This window comes from Jaculus jaculus, chromosome 2 (assembly GCF_020740685.1).
Source record: "Jaculus jaculus isolate mJacJac1 chromosome 2, mJacJac1.mat.Y.cur, whole genome shotgun sequence".
Taxonomy (NCBI): domain Eukaryota; kingdom Metazoa; phylum Chordata; class Mammalia; order Rodentia; family Dipodidae; genus Jaculus; species Jaculus jaculus.
This window is the reverse complement of record NC_059103.1, coordinates 23,292,764-23,318,111: the sequence shown is the minus strand read 5'-3', so window position 1 is coordinate 23,318,111 and position 25,348 is coordinate 23,292,764. Positions and strand designations below refer to the sequence as shown.

Genomic DNA, 25,348 nt, shown 5'->3' with positions numbered 1-25,348 from the left:
AAGCCTTGGCTGACATGATTAGAGTGCCAGTGTTATGCGATCCAAGAGTTCGTCGGGGTGATCAGCTTTGTGCCTAGGGAAAGCTCTTCTTAATCCTGTATCTGGCTGGTACTTGCCCCAAAGAGCAAAAATTTTCACCTCTCGGGAAAACACTGGTTTTTAGGTCATTTATGTATTCTAATACAGTTCTACCGGGTTGCAAAATCAACCCACTTCTGGAGAATAAAATTACAGACACACATTCTAGAATAGTCTGTATTTACATTGCTTTTTACCTTCTTGAGAATAGAACATTTTCTGTTACTTACGATTTTGTGTCTTGTTTCAGAAAAATATTTTTTCTCTCTTGAATTTTTTTCCCCAAGGTAGGGTCTCACTCTAGCTCAGGCTGACCTGGAATTCACTATGTCATCTCAGGGTGGACTCGAACTCTTGGTGATTCTCCTACCTGTGCCTCCCAAGTGCTGGGATTAAAGGCGTGCACCACCACGCCCAACACTTTCTCGAATTTTTATTTTGTACTCTAGCAGAATTATCTAAAATCTCCTGTAAGTCATTCTGAGGAAGATTATTTTTCAAAGGACAGTCTGACTGTTGTTTTGTAAAGAGTGTCATTTTAGTCCTTTGGTAAAATCAGGCTTAGGACTGTGTGTGCCTCTGATGCATCATCTTAAAGCTCCTATATACCTGGAAAGGACCATCACTAGAAATCTCTTTTACACCAAGTATGGGAGTGTGGTGGTTTGATTCAGGTGTCCCCCATAAACTTAAGTGTTCTGAATGCCACTCTGCCAGCTGGTAGCAATTGGAAATTAACGCCTCCTGGAGGCAGTGTATTATTGGGGGCAGCTTTATGGGTGTTATAGCCAGTGTTTGGCATACTCTTCTGTTGCTATTGTCCACCTAATGTTGGCCAGGGGGTGATGTCCACCCTCTGCTCATGTCATCGTTAACCCTGCCATTGTGGAGCTTCCCCTTCAAGCCTGTAAGCCAAAATAAACCTCTTTGTTCCCACAAACTGCTCTTGTTTTGTGATTTCTACCAGCATTGCAATTCTGACTGCAACAGGGCATTTAAGCTTGTAATCCCAGCAGTTGGAAGCAGGAGGATTGTGAGTTTGAAACCAGCCTAGGCTACTTCGTAAAACTGCATACAAAGAAAAAGGAAATCTGCCTGAAGTGCATTCTGGGCAGCTGTGGAGAGAGAATTGTGCAATTGCTAGAGTTCTCATCATGTGCTCAGGCTTACCTGAGCTCTTGAACTGCAAACAAGAGGGTCTCTCTAGTCAAGGAACAGTTGCTGAGATGACAGTCATTTATCACCTTTCTTTTTCTCATGTTCTAGCAAAGCACAGCACCATAGCTGTTACAGACACATTCAGTCATAAGATGGAAGTTATGCTAGGAAAGTAATTCCACGGGCATCAACACAGGAAAGGAGCAGGAAGTGGAAGTGTCACCTTCAGCTGTTCAGTCTCTGCAAAATGACAGGTTTGGGGAAACAGACTTGCCCTGGCCATCAGCTTGAAACATGGCATTTTGGAATCCTTAGAGGGTGTCAGACGTGTTTGCATCATAGTGGTGAGTGTGTGCTGATCATAATAATCACAATTAGCATTCCTCTAGTGCCTCAGCAAGTGCAGCTGAGGGGAGACTTAACCAAGGACTCCCAAGTGGACACTGGAATTCCTGCTGAGTTTTCAAACAGACTGAACCAGTTGTTTTGTTTTTAGAACTAAAGTATAGGCTTTATTCAGATTTTTCCAATAAAGTCCTTTTTCTGTTGTAGAATCCAATCCTGAACACTCCCCCCTCCTTCTTCTGCCCAATACTCTAGTTGTTGTGGGTCCTCATTCTCTTCCAGTCTGTGACAGTTCTCGGTCTCTCTCTCCACAACCTTGGCATTTCAAGGAGGACTGTTCAGATATTTGTGTCCTCAGCTTGGCTTTGCCTAGTGTCATTTTACCACTAGAGTGAAGTTATGATTTGCCACAGAATTGATGGCTGCAGACCTATTCCACTGTAAAGTTCCTATTTCACCCTTTGTATAAAAAAAAAAATCTTACATGAAGTAGCTTAAGAATGTTCACATGTTCTGTTTCTCCTCAAACCTTTGTCCTCTGTTCTCATCTATTGAAGGGCTTTGGGTGACAGTTATTATCATATTCTGATAGTGATTCCCATTCTCTTCATTAATTAATTGAAATTCCTTTTTTTCTGCTGGATGTGGTGGCATACACCTTTGAGAGAGAGAGTGAATGAATGAATACTGGTGTGCCAGGGTCTCAAGCCACTGCAGTCAGACTCCAGTCAAGTGCCCCCTTGTGCACATGTGCGACCTTGCACATGTATCACCTTGTGTGTCTGGTTTACGTGGGATCTGGGGAGTTGAACATGGGTCCTTAGGCTTCACAGCAAGTGCCTCAAGTGCTAAGCCATCTCTCTAGCCCTTGAAATTCATTTGTAAGAGAACACTCCTCTTGCTCACTTAGATTCATTTACAACAGTGTGGATTAATGAGCATTTGCTTTATTCTCTGGATTATAATGTAATCTATGTCAAATTGTGGTAGCTTCCTCCCTGTGAGCTCTTTGCAAGTGTTCTTTTCCTGTGTTCTCTAACATATCTATGTTCTTTTGATTTGTGCTCTTCCCTGTTCCCCAGCACTGACAGATAATTCAGTGTCATCTTTTAACCACTTCTCCAAAGACTTCTTTTATTGGAGATAATGTTATTTAGAAACAGATGTGGATTCTGTGTGCATGCCTTCCTTTGGGGGTCGTCCTTGTGTCTAGATCCTCCTATCAAAGAAAGTTAGGGCATTTAAATAATGTATTCTACCCCTGGCATAAGCATTCTATTTTGTGCATCTGTCTGTGTACATATTTTAAATTTTTGAGTTTGTACTGGGACCTGCAATCCCAGTCCAACGCCATAGTGTTTGTTTCAGCTTTTATTTTAGGGAATTGTATCGGTGGAAGCTTCCTGGGTGCTAAAGATTGATTGTGCTTGAGGAGTGATGACTGGGATGTATGTCTGCTGGTGCAGTTGGATCCAAAGTGTTCCTGTGGCTCAGCTGAATACTCTTCACTAATGAACAGTCTCAGTGAGTCATCGTTTTCCGTCTGCATGTCGTAAGAGAATTTTCTCTTACTGACATTCTTCACCTTCATAGTTAAAGGAGTTAGGGATTTTTTGTAGTTGAGTGGAAAGAAATCTAGTTCATGGCATGTATTCTTTTAACAACTTGTCAGCAGCAGTGTACTCTTGAAATGTGGAATGGATTGAATGCCCAGGGAAGCTGTTAAATAGTATTTAGCATGTAAACAACCCATCCAAACAAATGACAGAAAATCTCAGAATTACAGTAAGCCAAATTTGTTTTACTTCTTTAATTATCTGCATCTTGAAGTGCAGTCTGACTCTTTCTAAATGTGGCTTTCTTTCTAAAGCAGGTCTAGCAGCATACTCATCAGTAGCAAACCCTTTAGCCTGGGGTTATTAGGAGTATTGCTGAACTCTTGCCTGCAGGTATTGAGTGCACATAGCTGATATGTCAGCGAAAAGCCATGTGACACCCTGTGAACCCCAGTGGTAATTCATCTAGCTCATTCCAACCTGAGCTGAGTCAGGTACCGTATGATACAGGGGAGGGACCCTCAACCCAAGAACAGTTTGCAAGGTTAGCTCAACTGTACTAGCAGCTCTCTTTTTGAGAAAATGAAAAGGAAGATGATGAATGAAGTTTAAATATCCTTCTTTGGCCTGTAACCTACAGGGTTCCTAGTCTAGGGCTATTGTTTTGACTAAAAGAAAGAATTATTTTAAGTTACGTTTAATGACAGAGAGAGGGAGATGGAGAACTGGCACACCAGGGCCTCCAGTCACCGAAACGGAGCTCCAGACAGCTGCGCCACCTTGTGCTCATGTGCAGCTTGTGCACCTGCATTACCTTGTGTCTGGCTCACGTGGGACCTGGCTAGTCAAACATGGGTCCGTAGGCTTTGCAGCCTTAACCACTAAGCCATCTCTACAGCCTGATAATTTTTCCCAAAAAAAGTCTCATTCAAGCACAGGCTGACCTGGAATTTACTGTGTAGTCTCAGGCTGGCCTTGAACTCATTGATCCTCCTACCTCTGCCTCCGGAGGGCTGGGATTAAAGGCGTGTGCCACCATGCCCAGCAATTCTTTTTTTATATATAATATTTTATGTATTTATGAGAGAGGGAGACAGAAGGGCAGAATGGGCATACCGGGGCCTCTAGCCACTGCAAATGAACTCCAGACACATGTGCCATCATGTGTATCTGGCTTACATGGGTTTTGGAGAATCAAACCTGGGTCTTTAGACTTTGCAGGCAAGCCCCTTAACCACTGAGCCATCTCTCCATCTTAACAATTCTTTTTTGAAAAAGATATTTTAACATATTTTTATTTATTTATTTATTTGACAGAAAAAGAGGGCTAAAGAGAGAGAGAATGAATGGGCACTCTAGGGCCTCCAACCACTGCAGATGAACTCCAGACACATGTGCCCCTTTGTGCATCTGTCTAATGTGGGTCCTTTGGCTTTGCAGGCAAAGGCCTTAACTGTCAAGCCATCCCTTAAAAAAATATTTATCTGCAAGCAGAAAGAGAAAGACAGAGACAGTGGGCAGACAGGGCCTTTAGGCACTGCATGAATGAACTGTAGATGCTTGCACCACTTTTGTGTAGCTGGCTTTACATGAATGCTGTGGAATCAAGCTCCTTAATCACTGAGTCACTTTTCCAGCTTAAAATCACAATTCCAGGCCAAGGTTTAAACTGAAAAGAACTTCCAATAGAGATGTAATATTTCAAAGGAAATCATGTGCATCCAATGTGTATGTTAAGTCATCTCTAAAAGTAGTGTATGGTTCCCATAGCAACCAGCCAAAATTGTGTGACTTTTAAATGTGGAAGCATTTTAGAGATCTTGTGATTATCAGTGATCTCACTACCAAAATACATTAGTTATACAACTGTCTTATACTATACAAGGTATAGGATGGAAAAATAAGAAAAAAATGTTTGTGATAAGATTCTGTGCTTTAAAACATATTTCTGACCAGAGCATTTTATCTTTCAATCTAATAGTAATGAAAAGCTTAACATTTTTCATATACCATGGTCTTGTGAAATTTCTACTTGCACACGACTCTGAAAGTTCTTTGGGAACTTGTGGTCCCTAGATACAGTGAAAAGAGGATGGGTGTTAGAGACAGGCATACCTGCCCATTTGTCTGAACCTGTCTCTGTGTGGCTGCTTGACTGCAGGTAAGATGCTTATCTTCTCTGGGCCCAAAGTTTTGTGTTTTTTTTTAACCTACACTTCATAGTATATAATTCAAATGATGGTGAAGATTAAATCAGTAAGGTATATAATAACATTTGGACGGGCTAAGCTGTAATACTTTCTCTTCTTTCTGTCCCATCACCTCCCGTGATTAACAGGAGGAAGAAGGATCAGAGTAAAACACTGCATTGCAGTTCAGGTTCTTTGTGATTATCAAAGATACACACACACACACACACATATACACATACATACATACATACATATGTATATATATTGTGCTTAAAAAGTTGTGGCTGTGAGCAAAGAAGAGCTTGCATTTTATTTTCATCAGTATCACACAAGAAAAATAAGGGTCATAAATCATTTTGAAAATAAGGAGGTATTTCTTCTTGGAAACTCTTGAGTACACCAAAGATATCTTTAAGACAATGCCTGCAAAATCAACCTCTTCCCAAAATACATCTAACCAGTCCCACTCCCATTTATCCATATAAAATAAGTTTATGTTCACACAAAAACTTGTATGCAAATGTTTGCACTAGCTTTATTTGTAGTTGCCAAGAATGGGGGACAACCCAGGATAAATTAATAAACGAGTACAACCATTTCATGGGATATTGCTTGATGAGGAGCACACTGCTAGTGCCCGTGACACTAATTGTTGACTAATCTCAAGTGTATTGTACCAAAGGCAGAAGGCTGTTACGTGCTATGCGGTTCCATTTGTATAGTATTCAGAAGACAAGACTGGAGAGTTTGAGGAGGAGAATTGATTACAGTAGGAACTTAGGTACTGCAGAGATTGCTCAGTGGTTAAGACGCTTGCTTGCAAAGCCTGGCAGACTGGGTTTAATCCCCCAGGCCCATGTAAAGCCAGAGCACAAAGTACAGCCTGCATCTGGAGTTTGTTTGCAGCAAGCAGCAAGAGGCCCTGCCATGCCCATATTCCCTCATTCATTCTCTCCCTTCCTTTCTCCCTCCCCATCTCTCATTCCAAATAACTTTTAAAAAAATGTTCTTTTTAAAAAAAGAAAGAATTTGGAGGTTGAGGAGCAATCTAATTATTTTATATTTTAAATATGATCACATATTACTTTCTTAAGACAGAACTGCACACTACAAGAGGGTGAATTTTACTATATGTAAAACCCGTTTTGATATACACTACAAAGGGGTTAATTTTACTGCATGTAAAAATCTATTTGAGTAGTTCAAAGCATATCTGTTTGAAATCCTTAAATTGCATTTCATAGCAGAGTCAATAAACACTTAGTGAGTCATTTTCCTGTGTTGATATAACCACTCTCCAGGTCAATTTAAGTCATAGTTTAATGTGTTTCCTAATTGATTCTTAACAAAAATCTTAAGCTCATTACATTTGCTAATGATTTTACTTCTTAGATTTCTCCTTAGTTTTCAGGCAGGTGAAATGTTCTCTGTAACAGCATCTGTCACCACTAACCCCTGGAAGTCAGGACCAGGCATGCTGTAGTTGGGACAGAACAGTTAAGAACTAAATGACTGGACAGCTTCCTTATAAAGCATCGGTCTACAGTTGGGAAAACGAGGGGGAAGTGGTGAAGGAGACATGTGGGCAGGCAGGAAGTCCATGTCAGTGACATGGGTGAGGGCTCAGGAGGTACGTGGAGACCACCTCTCCTGCCATGCTGCTTACCATCTTAGGATCTACTCAAGCAACATGTTATTTTGAATCTAAACCTGTGTAAGAAGGAGCATTTCGTTTTCCTTGCTCTGTACGGAATCATGACTGAATGCTAAGAAAGTAACGTTATTACTGGCTGTTTTCCTTGAAGGCTGTGTCGTGTACATAAGTGTCTACTGGAAAACAGATAACCCTAGCTGGGCTTTCGCTCTGTGGTCATCTGTTGTCCTCACTCTCCCTGACTCTGCCACATTGACTTCCCCACAATAGCTTCCTTTGCAGACCCACAGCTGCTGCTGGGCTGCACCGGGTCCTTCAGAATGACCTGTGTGGATGCCATTTGTTCTCCGGGGTCTATCTTTAGATTTACTCATCCTGAGGTGAGTGTTGTCAAGAAAGGGAAGACACTTGCCACTAGAATGAGTATACGCTACCCACCCAGTTTTTTTCAATGTGTGAAAAAAATATATATGTATATATATAGTCTTCAACTGCCTCTTAAATTTTACTGTCTCATTCTGTGAGATATAAGAAAACATTTGGCATGTTTCTCTCATTTCTGATCTTGTGTAAAAGTATGGATCCAAAAATATTCAGAGTGATGTGTGTAGCTCAATGGTAGAGTGCTTGCCTGGAATGTGGAAGGTCCTGGGCTTCAGCCAAGTGTGGTAGCTCAGAGCTGTAATTTCCGAGAGGCTGGGGCAGGAGGATCACCTCCAATTTGAGGCCGTTCTGCGCTACAGAATGAAACACAGTCTTGATTAGGCAGAACTGAGAGGAAAAAGTTGTTGGAATAGAACTTACAGGTAGTTTTTGAACCTGGGTATTGGTCAGAATCATGAATAACAGCTTCTTAAGAACTCTGCTTCTAGCATTTTATGTACAGGGTCAGATCTGGAGCCCAGGAGCCTACATTCTTGAGCCACTAAAACTTGACTCATTTCAAATGCTATTCAAGGCCCACCATGAGGAAAACTGACTAAAGTCGTAGACATTTTTCTTCACTTGGCTGGAAAAAAAGAAGTGAGAGATTTGGAGGTGATGGGAACTCATAATCTGTAGGGAAGTGAGTAGATCCCCAGATCTTCCAAAGCCCTTCTCTTCTTGGCCAAGGCTCATTCTCTCAGGAGGGAGTCCTGTGACTCCCACACACAAAGTCTAAAGATTTCTAAAACTCCCCTATCCATTTCTGGCAGGGCACAGAACAGTGCCCAAGGCTTGATGTGGGTAAGTCAGTTATACGTGAGATTCAATTCAGAAATAGGTAAAAAAATAGCAAATACTATGGGTTTTCACAGGGAGCTATGCTTCTCTGACCAGACTCATCAACATCTTTAGTCAGACTTTCTTAAACATCCAGGGAAATTTCCAGTTCAAAAAATGGTCAAGACAGTTACTGTGAGTACCAAATTTTGAACTTGTATAATAATAATGATTTTTTTTTAAACTTGAGAAAATTTTTATTTGGCCAGGCATGGTAGCTCGTGCCTTTAATCCCAGCACTTAGGAGCAGTGGTAGGAGGATCACTGTGAGTTCAAGGCCAGCCTAGGACAACAGAGTGACTTCTAGGTCAGCTTGAGTTAGAGTGAGACCCTACCTTGAAAATAACCCCCAAAATAATAATTTGGGAGAGGATATCACCCTCTTTTTAGTGCTTCTGGCCTCTGAGACTTTTATTTTAAAAAATTACTTGTTAATTTCATATATGTTCATAATGTGTTTTGATCATATTCACCCATCATGACCCTTTCTTGTCTCCCTCCCACTGAACTCCTCTTCTGGACTGCCCCCCCCCCCTATTTTCTTGTCTTTGGAAGAGCAGGTCAATTTAACAGTTGCCTGTGGCACCAGTAAATAACCTTCTCACCGTGCTCATGCTAGCAACCCTATTTTAACTCAGCACAGATGGGGCTACTCACCTATCAACACACACTAGTGGCTACGCCACTGAAGTGTTCAAGTTGATTGGATGTTCCCTGCCAAAATCTAACCTTTCCTTATGTCCTCCTACTTAGATTTCACTCAGTAGTTCTTAGTGCCGCGTGTGGTGGCAGACGCTTTTAATCCCAGCACTTGGGAGGCAGAGGTAGGAGGATCACTGTGAGTTTGAGGCCACACTCAGACTGCATAATGAATCTCAGGCAGCTTGGGCTAGAGCAAAACCCTACCTCAGAAAACAAAAAAACCCTTAGTGAACCTGGCTGTTGTGTCTCTGTCTAGACTGAGGCATTATCCTAACCATTGCTTCCTTTCCCCTAGCATGTCCTCAGTCAACCATTAGAGCTTCCTGATTCTCAGGCCCTGTGTACCTCCCTTTGCCTTAGAGTTGTTCATCTGCTGCCCTGTTTGTTCACTTAGACCAGTCTTGGACTCACTATGTAGCCAAGAATGATCCTCCGGCCTTCCCCTCCCAGAGGTGGGGCTAGAGTCACCTTCTCCTGTTTGAATGTGTTGTGACATAGCTCATCTCCTCCCAGCTCATCCTCCAGTGATCGGGTGGTGTCGCATCACCCAGCACCATAGGATAAGCGTGCCCTAGGTTCCAGTCCTTGTGTCATCTCACCTGTGCCCTTCAGACTCACCATTGCTTTGCCTGATCTCTGTGCCTGGAACTACCTGCCAGGAACACCCCCCGCCCACTCTAATAACCCCTCGGACTTAGTTCTGCCCTTAGAAACAGTGTCGTTTACCTCCTGAAGCCCTCCTTGACTCTCCCAAGCAGATTTTTTCCTCTTCTCTGGTCTTCCTAAAGATCACCCAAGGGGTGAGCAGTATAGCTCAGTAGAGCACTTAATGTAGCTTGCTCAGGACCCTGACTTGACAGAATGGAAAAAAAGACACCAACATAACATTTCCAAGGCTGGGGATGTGGCGCAGTTGGCAGAGGGCTTGCCTAGCATGCACAGAGCCCAGGGTTTTATCCCCAGCACTGCAGAAACCCCATGTGATGGTCCCCGCCTGCAGTCCTGGCACTTGGGAGGTGGAAGCAGGAGAACTACAAGTTCAAGGTCAATCTTGTCTATGTGTCAAGTTCAAAGGCACTTTGGATTATTTACGCTGTCTTTAAAACAAATTTTTTTAAAGACATTCACACAGAGCATTCTGTAAGTTAAGACAGTATTTGTCTTCTTCCCTGATGGATCCAAGGCCCCTTATGACAGAAGTGGAGCAGGACTGTTTGCTTGGAGCTGGAAGGACCTGGTGGAGTACCTGGTCTAGCATGAAGGAGGTAGGCAGGTTTCTTTGCAAACTAGCCCTGCCTGGAAAAGGCCAATGCAGCAGGCATGTTGATAGGTTGACTTGAGCCTTGTTGGTTTTAATGGAATACTCACTTGTCTTAACTGTTTCTAAGTTAAACCTTCAGGGGCATTGCAGCGAATAGCCTTTCCTGGGCAAAGCCTCTAAGGACTTCCTTTTTCATTGTGACAAGAAGGCTGGCTGGAGAATTTGGTACCTTCAGGAAGCTTGCTGGGAGACACACTGGGTTTTAGTTTACAGATAAACAGTAAGCGTTTCTGGAAGTGAAGGAGATCCCTATTCAGCCACTCATACTGTGCAGACAGACAAGACCTTAGTGTGCTCCTGAGAGATGGGGCCTTGTTCCTCCAAGGGCCTTGGAGAGGCAGTGGATTCCACACATGTAGATGTCAGCGTTTCTCACCAACTGCCTTGGCTTCCAGGAGATGAGGTAGCCTTGATGGACCATCAGTTCTGTGGTGCTGAGATGGGGACGGGGAGCTGAGCTTGTCCTTGAGCTGCTCTTGTTTCTTATTTTATAGAGTGAGCTTGTAAAGTAATAACAACCTGCTGCGACAGCGGGGGAAACAAAACAAACAAACAAACAAACAAAAAAAAAAACAAACACTGAGCAGCACAAAGTCAGGCATTTTCTAGAAGGCTGCTGTCCCAGGGAGGCTAAGCTGTCAAGGCTCAGCATGCTGTTGTGCTCCTTCATATCATCTATAACGTTTTCTGTGTACTTTATAACCTTTCCTCTTATCATCTATTTCTCAGCTAAGTCTCACAAGATGTGGGGAAGCTTCTGGGATTTGAACTCCTGCCCTCGCCTTGCCAGACAGAAGCTTAGGGCAGATGCCACCCTGGGTATATTACTCCCTTGGAAGTGAGGACTCTGATGTCATATGGGATGTCATATTGGATTTCTGGAGAAAAACTAGGGATTTAGCACAAGTTGAGCACAGCCTGCTGGGACACCAGCTCCCGTGAGAGACAGTTAAGCACTGGGCTTAGGTGGAGAAGAGCAAGGAAGTGGAAACGTTCGAGAACCTGGGTGGAGACAGACCTGTTCTAGTCAACAGTGATGGAAGGTAAACAACTTGTTTCCATCTCAAGCCTAAAGCTAGTGATGCTACCTTGGAAACTCATGGTCTCTTTTTGAAGATCTAATACGGTATGCTTAATATAAAGTTCTTGAAAAATACCAAGTGTTCATCAACCTAATGCACTCTTGGACATCCTGAACAAGCTTATTAGTTCAGGAGCACAAGCACAAGGTAGAGTTCCTGAAGTCACTAGGCATCTCTTGTTTCCTCAAAATCTGTAGCAGAAGGTTACGACACAATAAAGCTATTTTAATCTCTTTCCACAAGCCTGACCACACAAGATGTTCCCAGAAGTCCTGTTCTTAGCATGAGTTTTGGTCCAGCAGTGGGATGGGTGTGCGTGCTGCCTGTTGTACTGTGGTGAGGAAACTAGAATGGGTGCAACATCTTTGCACTTCTTACAATAATTGTGTATTTGTGTGGCCACGTAACAGTAAATAAACATGCTATTTAAAAACGCTTAAAAAAAAAAAAGCTGGTGAGGTGGTACATGCCTTTAATCCCAGCACTCGGGAGGCAGAGGTAGGAGGATCACCATGAGTTCGAGGCCACCCTGAGACTACATAGTGAATTCCAGGTCATCCTGGGCTAGAGTGAGACCCTACCTCAAAAAACCAAAAAAGTAATAATAAAATAAATAAAATAAAAACGCTAAAAAAATAAAAGGCTGGAGAGATGGCTTAGCAGTTAAGGCACTTACCTGCAAAGCCCAAGGACCTAGGTTCAACTCCCCAGAACCCACCTAAGTCAGATGCATATGGTGGCACATGTGTCAGGAGTTGGTTTGCAGTGTCTAGTGGTAGTTGCATGCCCATTCTGAAATCATTCTCTCTCTCTGCCTCCCTTCCTCGCTCTCTCCCTCTGTAATAAATAAAAATTTTAAATGCTTAAAAAGGGGAGTGGCTAGGAGAGATTGCTTAGTGATTAGGTGCTTGCCTGTGAAGCCTAAGGACCCCTGTTTGACTCCTCAGATCCCACATAAATCAGATGCACAAACTGGCGCATGTAGTGGAATTCATTTGCAGTAGCTGGAGGTCCTGGCATGCAAATACACTCTCTCACATAAAAAAAAAAAGCTGAAAAAATTATGTGCAGTAAGAAATCTGGGAGTTTTCATAAAACTTTTTACCATGGTTAAAGTATTTCTGAAACTTGGAAATATTCTTAGGGACATAGTTTCTAGACTCCCATCCAATTTAAATATTGTCTTTGCTCCTTAATAATGTCATGCCTTGGGCTGGAGAGATGACTCAATGGTTAAGGTGCTTGCCTGCAAAGCCTAATGGCCTGGGTTTGATTACCAGTACCCATGTAAGGCCAGATGCACAAAGTGGCACATGCATCTGGAGTTCATTTACAGTGGCTGAAAGCCCTGGTGCACCCTTTCTCTCCCTCCCTCCCTCCTCCCCCCTCCCTCCTTCTCCTCTCTCGGGGCTGGAGAGATGGCTTAGCGGTTAAGGCACCTGCCTGCAAAGCTTAAGGACCCAGGTTCGATTTTCCATCCCCCACCATGTAATCCAGATGCACAAGGTGGCATATGTGTCTGGAGTTCTTGTAGTGGCTGGAGACCCTGGCATGCCCATTTTCTCTTTCTCTGTCTTTATCTGCCTTCCTCTCTCTCAAGTAAGTCAATAAATAAAAAATTTTAAAGAACAATGTCATGGCCTGGATACTTCTGAAGTTTGCTTCCTTATAGAATAGGAGTAGTCCTTCTCAACCATGGGTATTTGTAGAAGGTGACAGGTAGTACCCAGGTTAAGGTAGCACTTTCTTGACACGTGGAGAAGAGTGACAGCTGTGGTTGAGATGTGTGTTGATAGTGGCACTGCTAACTACGGCTAGTACTGACTAAATCCAGAAAGTAAACTTACACTAGGAAACAGATCTTGATGGTATTTAGAAGACTCTCCGAATGTGGATGTGGATTGCCTCAAAGCTTGTACCTTGGGTTACTCTTTTTCTTCAATGAACTATTCTTGATAGAATACATCACCTCAAAGTAAATAGGAGTAGTTTTTGAGAGAAAAATAATGCATTATTTGAAGTTACTGATATTCCATTCATAAGTAACTGTTCTATGTCAGGATCTGCTCTAGTCTCTTTGATGCTCAGAAGAGGATACCAAGCAGATTTTTAAACTTTATTGAATCTTAGATTCCCCATTTACTCAGACACTATTATATGTCCTTCTTTAAAGTATTTGTTTGATAAGAAAAATCTGATTGTGAACACTTTTGAATTTCATGCATAAAGAACTATTCAGCATATTGAATTTTATGTAAAGGCCCATGTCACCTTCAGTACGTATATGAGTTGCTTACTGTCTACTGGTTGTTTAATTTCTAGTTTAATGCCCAATAAGTACCTCTTTCCTGGGAGTTCCTCACATTTAACCCAGTCCCTGGGAGCAGATACCCAGACCTAAGCAAAGTACTGTACTGGCTGTAACTGAGCCATTGTGTCTAGTTTGGGGGTACTCCTTCTAAAGGGAGGCATACCCAGTTCTCCAGTTGATCATAAAAGTTTGAAAGCAGCACTTGGGAGGCAGAGGTAGGAGGATCGCTGTGAGTTTGAGGCCTCCCTGAGAATACAGAGTGAATTACAGGTCAGCCTGGACTACAGTGAAACCCTACCTTGAAAAACACAAAACAACAACAAAAAACAACAACAAAAGTTTGAAAGCAGACCCCATCATTTCAGGTAGTTTAAGGAGAGAGGCCGCACGGCAGCATAGGAGGGAGCTAGTTGTGGTTATGCAGTGCTGTCTGATGCAGCCGTGTGTCTGAGGGAGGCAGGAGCCAGTGTAAACTAGTGAGCCTAGCACCAACACTGGTTCACCGCTGTGGACTTGTTGGGGAGGCAGAGTCTCTGTCAACTGGTAAAATCTGCATCCCAGAGCTGAAAAGCAGTACAGCATATACTGTTGAAGATTCTTGTCTTAAATAGCATGGCAAGAACAAAATGTGACATGACATTTGACTTAAACTAGTGTGTGATGCAACAGACATGGCTTCTCACAGCTTGGGAGGTTTGAAGGCCAAGACCGTGTCTAGAGACTCTGATCTCTCTCCTTCTGAGGACACAGTCTATCATGGGGTGGGATACTTTCTGTCCACCCTCATGACCTCGTCTAAATCTCCTGAGCTCCCAAGGGTCCCCATCCCCAAATACTTTACCTTAAGGGCCAGGGCTTCAGCAGTGGGATGGATGTGGGAGACATACTCAGACATTCAATGCATAACAATTCCTAACTCCCTCCTCCTTCCTTCCCTCCTCCCTCCTTCCTTCCCTCCTCCCTCCTTCTCTCCCTCCCTCCTTCTCTCCCTCCCTTTCTCCCCTCCTTCTCTCTCTCTCTCTCTCTCTCTCTCTGTCTCTCTCTCTTGAGGTAGGATCTCACTTTAGCCCAGGCTGACCTAGAATTCACTATGTAGTCTCAGGGTGGCCTTGAACTCACAACAATCCTACCTCTGCTCCCAAGTGCTGGGATTGAATTTGTGCACTACCATGCCCCGCTCCTAACCTCTCTTTAAGCATCAGTTTTTAATTTTAATTTTAATTTATTTGTATTTATTTGAGAGAGGGTAAGAGGCAGAGAGAGTGAGAATGGGTGCACCAGGTCCTCTAGCCACTGCAAACTAACTCCACATGCATGCACCACATTGTGCATCTGGCTTACATGGGTACTGGGGGATTGAACTGAGGTCCTGTGGCTTTGCAGGCAAACACCTTTACTGCTAAACTATCCCTCCAGCCCAAGCTTCAGTTTCTTTAGCTTCAAAAATAATGCCTGCCTCTAAGATAGGTCAGAGGTGATAATGTAAGTATAAGTCTTCAAGTCGGGACATAGTAAAAACTGAGGTGCTGCTATTATAATAATTAATGATGTGCTTCAGAGAGATGTTTAGAGATAGCTGTGATATATTTGATATATCTCACCCAGATCCTCTCCATATTTAAGAATGAACAGTTAGTTGAGCCATGTGTGGTGGAGCACACCCTTTTTGTCGTTGTTTGTTTGTTTTTCAACGTAGAGTCTCACTCTGGCCCAGGCTGACTTGGAATTCGCTATGGAGTCTCAGGGTAACCTCAAACTCATGGCAGTCCTCCTCCCTTTGCCTCCAGAATTCTGGGATTAAAGGCATGCGCCACCATGCCCGGCATCTTTTTTTTTTTTTTTTAACTTATTTTATATTGACAACTTCTGTGGTGGTTTAATTCAGTTGTCCCCCATAAACTTAGGTATTCTGAATGCTAGGTTCCCAGCTGATGGAGATTTGGGAATTAACGCCTCCTGGAGGAGTGTATTGTTAGGCACGGGTTTATGGGTGTTATAGCCAGTGTCCCCTTGCCAGTGTTTGGCACACTGTCCTGTTGCTGTTCTCCACCTTTTGTTGGCCAGGGAGTGATGTTCACCTTCTGCTCATGTCATTGTTTTCTCCTGCCATCGTGGAGCTTCCCCTTGAGCCTATAAGCCAAAATAAACCTCTTTTTCCCTCAAGCTACTCTTTGTTGGGTGATTTCTACCAGCAATGTGGACCTGACTGCAACAACTTCCATGATTGTAAACAATATCCCATGATAATTCCCTCTCCCCCCACTTTCCCCTTTGAAACTCCACACTCCATCATATCCCCTCCCCATCTCAATCAGTCTCTCTTATTTTGATGCCATCATCTTTTCCTCCTCTTATGATGGTCTTGTGTAGGCAGGGTCAGGCACTGTGAGGTCATGGATATGCAGGCCATGTTGTATCTGGAGGAGCATGTTGTAAGGAGTCCTACCCTTCCTTTGGCTCTTACATTCTTTCTGCCACCTCTTCTATAATGGACCCTGAGCCTTGGAAGGTGGGATAGACATATTGCAGTTCTGGGCACTTCTGTCACTTCTTTCCAGCACTGTGATGTCTTCTGAGTCATCCCAAGGTCACTGCCGTCTGAAAAGAGAAGTTTCTCTAACCAACAGTGAGAGTAGCATTAATATATGGATATGAACATTAAGAGAAGTGCCTACTGGGCAGTTTGGTGAGCATAGTATATACATTTAGCCAGACAGCAGCAGACGTTACAACCCTAGGACTCATGACTACCCCTGTTGTAGGTTTTCAGTTTCAGGGATGTATTCCCTCCCATGGAGCAGGCCTACAGTCAAATTAGAGGGTGGTTGGTTTCCCCCATAACAGGTGTGCCACTATTGTACCTGTTGGCTCATCTGGCCTGGCTGGCAAAATGTAAGGCTTGCAGTGTCCACTGTTGAGTATCTTCACTGGTGATTTCTCTCTCTCCCATTGAACTGCATGCAGCGTTTGTTTTTTCCAGCTTTCTGTCACCTGATCTACATGGAGGAGGTTTTCAGCTCAGCTCCAGCAGGATTTCTCAGTGACCTTGCAGCCCAAGTATGTGGAATCTTTAGCAATAGGGTCTTACCGTCTATTCCTGGTGGGAAACCAGGGGCCTCGGCAATGGCCTGTAATGTTTTGAGGGTACCAGAGACTTCCCTGGCCAACAACTCACTGGAAGGTATACCAACCCTGGCACTGAAAATTTTCTAACAGTAATCTATGGCTCCTGAGTGTTCCATTGTCCAAAAAAGTAGGTTCCCACATGATCAATCCTAGCACTTGGGAGGCTGAGGTAGGAGTATCACATGAGTTTGAGGCCAGCCTAGGCTAGAGTGCAACCCTACCTTGAAAAAAGAAGAGGGTGGGAGGGACAGAAAGAGAGGGAGATAGAAAGAAAAGAACAAAACAAGCAATTGTACATACATGCATATATATGTGTGTGTATTTTTATGTCTCTGAGCCTCAAGGTGTAGGGCTCAGCTCTGAACCTCCTTCCCTTCTACGGCATACTTTTGGATGAGCACCTCATGTCAGCCTTTCTCCTTCCATAGTCTCTTTCCTTTTACTTTCCCCTTCTTGTCTTTTTCTCCAACCCTTCATGTGGGTTCCTCCTTTGCACTCCTTTCCCTTGGTCTCTGCTCCTCTGTTCTTTGCATTGTCTTCCTTTCCCCCACCTTTTTTTTTTTTTAATCATTCACTATACAATAGCTTGTAATTGATGTCACTTTGCTATTCTCGTGACTAGCTGCATCAAAAGCTAGTGTCTGGTGGGTGTTTTTCTGTACATGACTGGGCTTGCTCACTCAGGCCAGCATAGCAGTCAGTCTTTGTTCTTGGGCTTCAGGTGGCTGGAGCTGGCCTATGTGGGCACTGTTTAATGGCAACTGTTCTGCCAAGAGGAAGCTGTTTCACACACCCGCTCATGCAGGTGAAGATCAGCGGCTGCAGACACAGCCATGAGGCAGCCTCCTCCACAGGCTACATACTAAGCCCTGTCTTCTACTTACTTTCCTCTTCCGTACTCTGTAATATAAGTGGAATTGTTTCATATCTGCCAAGGGAAAACCAGTTTTTTTGACAGCATACACTTTTCTACATTTAGCAACTAGAATTTACACAATAGAATTTTATGTATAACAGCACATCTTTTAACCATGGTGATTAAAATCATCTTGACTAGAAGTAGTCACGCTTAATTATGGATGTTATGCTCTAGCCCATGCTAGCTTGTTACACATTAATAAGATAGTTCTCTGTGGCTGGATGTAGATACTTAACCATTTTTCAGGTTTTGTTGTTTTTGGAGGTAGAGTTTCACTCTAGCCCAGGTTGACCCATCACTATGTCGCCTCAGGCTAGCTTCAAACTCAGAGTGATCCTCCTACCTCTGCCTCCCAAATGCTGGGATTAAAGGCATATGCCACTATGCCCAATGCTCAGGCTTTTAAAGATCTAAGCTATTGCAAGTTTTTTCATACTTCGTAACAAAATTCATTTCAATGTTGCCATTGTCTTCAGCCAGTAACAAAATGACTCCTTGGGTGTTGTAGACAGACAAAAAGGCTCTTGAGAACCTGTATTCTTACAGGATGTAACCATCCTGAGTGTTCCAGGCTGCAGAGGAGTATTGCCTGGTAGAAGGTAATTAAATAATGGACTAACCTTAACTGAATTATAGTTCACTTCTGCTTTTGGAGCTACTCTTGACATGATAAAATTGTTTACTGCAGCCACAGAAATAAGAAACAAGATGTGCATTACCTTTTCCTCTGAATTAGGTGCAGGACTCTCTCATGCAACCAGCATGAGTCGTTCACATGGCAGATCAGCATTTGAAGGGCTGCTCAGCATCAGCTGCTAGGCAAGTCACGTTAAGCCCAGGATCACAGGACACCTGTCATCACAGCTCAAGTAAGAAGTATGGATGACCCATGCTGCACTGTGGGGAGGATGCCAGTAGTGGGCGCTCTCGCACCTTGCTGGTGGGTTGTAAGCAACTCTGCGAGTAGTTGGCAGTGTTCTGAAGAGTCAAGCTGCCATTTCACTGCTGGGCGTTAGTCCTAATGAGATGAAAATTTCATTTTCACACAAGCCCTGTATGTAGATGCTTATAATTGTGGCTTTGTTTGTAATAACTAGAAACTGTCAACAGTTCAGTTATTAGTGAAGTAAACAATAAGAGTTTACCACAGAACACTGCTCAGCAAAACTTCATGGCAACCTGGATGGAGCTCCAGAGAAGCGCATGGTGGGAAGAAGAGCTTAACGCTGTGTTCTGTATCATGTCATTTGAGCAGCTTTCTGGGAGAAAGTGCTGTGACCGCACAGCAGGGAGGGTCCTGGCCGATGAGCACGTGGGCTGCGGTCCTGCTGGGGTGCTGGGCTGGTGGTGTGGCCAGGCCCCTGAGCCGTGTCCATTGGATCTAGAACTCCGAGTCATCTACAGTGGGCTCAAGCTGGAAGGGAGGTTAGTTTTTAAAGTACATGTTACGTGAATATTCTGAGGAGACAGTGTTTATTTCCCACACAGTGTTGATTTTTTTTTAAAGTCTTGTTTATTGGTGTTTCCTTTGATAATTCCTTTATTTAAAAAAAATTATTAGGGCTGGAGAGATGGCTTAGCGGTTAAGCGCTTGCCTGTGAAGCCTAAGGACCCTGGTTCAAGGCTCAGTTCCCCAGGACCCACGTTAGCCAGATGCACAAGGGGGCGCATGCATCTGGAGTTTGTTTGCAGTGGCTGGAAGCCCTGGCACGCCCGTTCTCAGTCTCTCTCTCTGTCTCTCTCTGTCACTCTCAAATAAATAAATTAATTAATTAAATTATTAGCTGGGCGTGGTGGTGCACACCTTTAATCCCAGCACTTGGGAGGCAGAGGTAGGAGGATTGCCAAGAGTTCAAGGCCACCCTCAGACTACAAAGTAAAATTCAGGACAGCCTGGGGCTAGAGTGAGACAGTACCTGGAAACACACACACACACACACAAAAGAATTATTGCCAGGCATGGTGGCACATACCGATAAGCACTTGGGAAAGTGACACAGGAGGTGTGCCTTGAGTTTGAGGCCAGTCTGGGCTACATAAGTTCCTGGACAGCCTGAACCACACAGGGTGAGACCCCATCTCAAAATAATAAAAAATGATTATTGAGTATTTGATGTGTGCCTAATCTGGCCTTGCTATCAAGGCCAAGTCAATTATTCTAAAACCAGAAATCAAGGCTGGAGATATGGCTTAGCAGTTAAGGCACTTGCCTACAAAGCCTAAGGACCTAGGTTCTATTCCCCATATCCCGCATAAGCCAGATGCACATGTTGGCGCATGTGTCTGGAGTTCGTTTGCAGTGGCTGGAGGCCCTGGTGTGTCCATTCTCTATTTAAAAAAATAAAACCAGAATCACCACCTGCTTATAATTGTTTTAAAATAACAGCACAAAAGGATGTTGCCTTCCTACATAGTTGTAAGCTTGGTCACCAATATATTTTGCTCAAAGCCAGCTGTTTTGTAGGTACATTTTGAAGTCTTGGTCACATAAGTGTCCAGGGAGAATTACCAGGGCTGGGCTACACTTTATATAGAACTGATGGTCCGCGCTTCCACATTTATTGGTGTGTCCGAGCCGAAAAGGCAGTTCAGTGACTCGGCCCTGGCCCTCTGTGGTGAGCAGGGTGACGCGTGCACACAACTGGCAGGCCACACTGTTTTCTCAGGGGACCAGCATTCTTCTCCCGGTTTGTTTGCTATTTCCTAACAACACAGAATGTCCCTCAGAGATTCTGCAGAGGTGGACTTTGGGCTTAGGGAAACTGCAAAGCTGAGTTTAAAGAGACCATTGCTGTGATGAATAACTTGGGAATTGTCAGTCTTCTGGATTGGCCTGGGTGTACTGGAGGGTCTTTGGAGTCTTTGTCTACATCCAGGAGAATCACGGGGGTGGGGGTGGCATTTTCTAGTGAGTGGCATGATTGCATCTTCTGATGATGGTCTGACAGCCTTAGAACTAAAGGGAGTTTTGGTTTGGTTTGGGTGTTTTGTTTTGTTATTTTTAAGTAGAAGAAGAGGAGGGGTCAGCTGGGTTTAGCTGCAGCCTTCCTGCCGAGCCTTTCCTGGAGAAGCCTTGGCAGACCGTGGTCGTGATTGGGGTGGTGAACTGAGGTTGAGGAGCAAGACTACATTCCCTTTCTGTGCATTAAACTTTGTGGGACGTGAATGTTTTTCCTAAAAGTAACGTTATAAATGCATCAGGCCTGCGGCAGCCCACCACAGTTTTCTCCATCTAGCATGTGTCTGAACCTTGACACTCTTAGCAGTTCCATGCAGATTGCAACCCTCTAGTGTCTGCGGGAAGATGAGTCTCTGCTGTTTCTTGGGGATGCCCCGTCTGTGATTTCTGCTTGGCTGTGACCAGAGTGGATGCAGTCATCCCAGGCTCCAGATGGGGGAGGTGGTATGTGGGAAGTCCCTGATGACAGTTGGCTCCACCCCTCCTGGTAGGAAAGGAAAAGGAACTGGTAAGGCGTCAGCAAGGTGTGAGATGTAGATGGAGATGTCTTAACACTACTAACAGGAGACTGGTTTGCTGTAAATGTAGTGAGGTTAATAATGTTAGGAAATTGGGTGTGCAAGTGAACAGCATAGGTTCACTTTCTACAATTACACCTCGTGTCACTATCATTAGCTCACAAATTCAGTGTTACCGTCTCGTCTGTTTTATTTTCTTGCAGTCTCAAACCATGAATTATGTGGGCCAGCTGGCTGGGCAGGTGCTCGTCACCGTAAAGGAACTCTACAAGGGCATAAACCAAGCCACCCTCTCCGGGTGCATCGATGTTGTTGTGGTACGCCAGCAAGATGGTACCTATCAGTGTTCACCTTTTCACGTGCGGTTCGGGAAGCTGGGCGTCCTGAGATCCAAAGAGAAAGTGGTAAGTGCAGCGCGCTCGCGGCCGGCCTTGAGCGTTAGGAGAACAGTGGGCAGATCACATGCCAAACTGGGCACTTTAGGTATTGCTTTTTTTTTTTAATGCAAGAGTAAGAGAGGAAGAGTGTGAGAGAGAATTGGCATGCCAGGGCCTCGAACTCCAGATGCTGAACCCCCTTGTGGCCATGTGCACACTTGTATCACTTGGTGCATCTGGTATACGTGGGACCTGGAGAGTCAAACATGAGTTCTTGGGTTTTGCAGGCAAGCGCCTTCACTGCTAAACCATCTCTCCAGCCCTAGATATTTGAAATTGCTTCCAAATTGAAAAGCTATTACAAGAAGTCTTTCCAGAGGAAAAAGAAAGTAAAAATTATGATAATCCTACATGTTGAAACTAAGAATAGCAAAACAGGAAAAAAATGAGGAAGTCAGCACATTTACTCAGTTTCTTTCATATAATTCAGCACTTTAAAATAGGGTAAGATGCTTATACTAGCAGTTCTGTACTTTAGTGTTCTTGTGTTGCCTTTTCTTTGTTTCTGTGTGTGGGGGGAGAGGGATAAGTTCTGGTAATGTTCAGGTAATTTTATATCCTTTCTCTCAAAGAAGACTTGCATAATGTGTGTGTTCTGAGGTCAAGTTTTTAATCTGAGTTAGGGAATGGGCAGAAGGCTCTGTAGATAAAGCATTGACCATGTAAACATGAGTATCGGAGTTTGGATCCCCAGGGCCACAATAGAAACTAGATGCCATAGCGTGTGTCTTGGGACCCTAGTGTGCCTATGTCAAGAAGGAAGGCAGAGACAGGAAACCCCAGAAACTCATGAGACAGCAAGCCTGGCAGACACAGAGGTGAGCAACGTGAGTGAGTCTGCCTGAAGCAAGTTGGGAGGTGAGAACTGGCACCTGAAGTTGTCTTGACCTCCACATGCAAGCCAAGGCACACACATGCATGCCCATACAGACATTTACACACATACATGTACACACACACACACACACACACACACACACACACACACACACTGGATTGGAGAGATGGCTTAGTGGTTAAGGTGGTTACCTGCAAAACCAAAGGACCCAGACTCAACTCCCCAGGAACCACGCAAGCCAGGTGTGTATGGTGGCACATGCATCTGGAGTTTGTTTGCAGTGGCTAGAGGCCCTGGCATACCATACTACCTGCCTCTTTCTGAAATAAACAAAAATATTTCTGGGCGTGGTAGTACACGCCTTTAATCCCAGCACTCGGGAGGCAGAGATAGGAGGATCGCCGTGAGTTCGAGGCCACCCTGAGACTACATAGTGAATTCCAGGTCAGCCTGTGCTAGAGTGAAATCCTACCTCAAAAAAACTACAGATAAATAAATACTGAGGTATTAGTGAAACTTCGTGGTAGTTTTGTTTCTTTTAAGGTTTCAGAGCCTTATGAAAAATCTTTACCCATTTGTTGTCACAGATTTAAAAGTATTTGTTTAAGAACCAACTTGCTTAGGTTGAGAACAGCTGCTTTGAAGTTTGTTTGTTTTGTTTTGTAATAACTGATAGTCTTTGGAAACAAAATTCTGTCTAGGTTGTTAAAAAAGTTTTAAGAGAAGGTGGGTTTTCTCCTGGAAAGTTCTCTTTTCTAGGCATTCCAAGATTAATTTCCCTTGGCGAAACACATCTCAGTGTGGCAGCATTTGTGTGGTGTGGCCTCAGCTTGGTCATTTCAGAAATCAAAAGCAGTTGTGCTTTTTTTTAAGATATGTGGATACATTCTAAACAGTTGTTCAGCCACAGTTTAGCTCTGCATTTTTCTTTCTTTCTTTCTTTTCTTTTCTCTTCTTTTTTTCTACAGAGTGGATCTGTTTTGAGGGAATCAATAGCAAACTATTGATGCCTTTACCTTTCAAAATGGAACTGCAAGCAGATGCCTTGTCATCTGCAGGAGGCGACTGGGCAGCAAGATGCCTTTGTCTGCATGGTTTTTTCTGATACGTACTTGTTTGAAAGAATATCTGTACTCTGAGTTATATAAGAATCAGGAGCTTAATTTTAGAAAGTAAACTTTTACTTGATTTTTTTTCTTAAATGATAAACTATTATGCTACATTTAGTGGTCAAGGATTTGGGCAGAGTTCAGCTGCATGCTCTGCATGGCTCAGGTCATCACAGTGTTCTGTTGGTATGTGGACTGGTCCAGAGGGTCAGTGACTCTTCTCCCGTTTGGTGCCTTATTGGCAATGGCTGTAAAACTTTTGAAGATTAAGGAGGTTAACTTGAAAGTGTCCAGCCTGTGACCTAGGGCACAGTAAGCGCTTGCCACGGTAGTCTTCGTGCTCAGTGGACCCTGGGCGTGGGAGTGCCCCAGGCCTTCCTCATCCTACTGCCCAAGTCTTACCCACAGCTGCTCCTCGGGCACTGGTCTGTGCGTCCATCTGGGCAACAGGTTGCAAAACAGTCCTTTCTGGAAGTCAGAGGTCTGAAATGAAGCAGGTGGGGGTTTCCAGATGAAAGCAGAGCTGCCTTCCTTCTGGAAGCCATGCATTCTAGCTGTGGCCCCTCTCCATGTGCACTGCTCACAGTGGTTCTGGCTTGCTTGATGTTTCTGATAGTAAACTTGTTGACTTACCACAAAACTGATGGAACTGTTTTCACTGTACTTAACAAACATCCATCTTCTACTAGCTTAAGCAGAAAGCTTATGTAACCAAAGTCTATGGGCATTTAACTTAGTCACTGCTCTTTTAGAGATTTTAAACATGTTGCCAGATTTTCTTTTCCACCTCTAAGCTCTGTCTCTGACTGTGTGGGATCTTTGTAAATGTGAGAGCTAGTGCCTTCAGGCTCATTTCCAGCAAGCCCCAGAGAAGGTGCTTCCCACAGAGTACTGGTACTGAGTCTTAAGACTTGGATCTCCTGTAGCTGACAGTGGACTATGAGGACTGGTCTGGCTTAGACAGCACCCTCACCTTCACAAGTGAGGCCACTTGAAATGAGTCCGAAATGAGTGAGGATGAGCAGATCCCCCAGAGATGCTGAAATACTCTTACCCAGAGATGGTAAGCAAACCAGGTATCCACAACACCCAGTATTTTCTGAGTATCCGTTCCATTTCAGCATCGTTAAATACATTGGCCAACGTTGAACCAGAGGGTAAGAAATATGACGGCAATTAATGACTGGTTATTTTAGGAACCACTTCACCAGAATTTAACATATTATAAGTGTCCTCTGAGATAATCACCTTGGGAAGCATTTATTCTACCTTGGTACTTCTCTTAAAATGTTTTAACTTTGGGGGGGAGGCTTGTCCTGGAGAAATGGCTCAGTGTTTAAGGCACTTGTCTTCGAAGCCTAATGACCCAGGTTCCTTTCCCCAGTGCCCACGTAAAGTCAGCTGCACAAAGTAATGCATATGTCATTTTCAGTGGCTGGAGGCCCTGGTGTACCCATTGTCTCTTTATCTCTATCTCTCTCTGCTTGCAAATAAGTAGATTTTTTTAAAAACATGTTTAAAATTTTTTTCCTTTATGTGGTGTTCTGTAATTCAGTTGTCCCCCATAAACGTAGGTGTTCTGAATGCTAGGTTCCCAGCTGATGGATATTTGGGAATTAATGCCTCCTGGAGGGAGTGTATTGTTGGGGGCGGGCTTATGGGTATTATAGCCAGTTTCCCTGTCCAGTTTTAGCACACTCTCCTGTTGCTATTGTCCACCTTATGTTGGCCAGGGGGTGATGTCCACCCTCTGCTCATGCCATTGCTTTCCCCTGCCATA

General features: G+C 43.8%; 1 protein-coding gene across 4 annotated transcripts in view; it reads left to right on the top strand.

The window, feature by feature from the left end:
• Lpin2 (lipin 2) overlaps nucleotides 1–25,348 on the top strand; it is a 94,501-nt gene that overhangs the window by 27,554 nt on the left and 41,599 nt on the right. For 3 of the 4 annotated variants that reach the window (XM_045142798.1, XM_045142795.1, XM_045142796.1), the window contains one exon: nucleotides 21,388–21,588. In XM_045142798.1, coding sequence (XP_044998733.1) covers nucleotides 21,397–21,588 — 192 coding nt within the window. In that variant the 5' untranslated portion in view covers nucleotides 21,388–21,396. Of the gene's footprint in view, nucleotides 1–18,443; nucleotides 18,577–21,387; nucleotides 21,589–25,348 lie in introns of those variants that run through there. The other variant, XM_045142797.1, reaches the window with a different exon arrangement.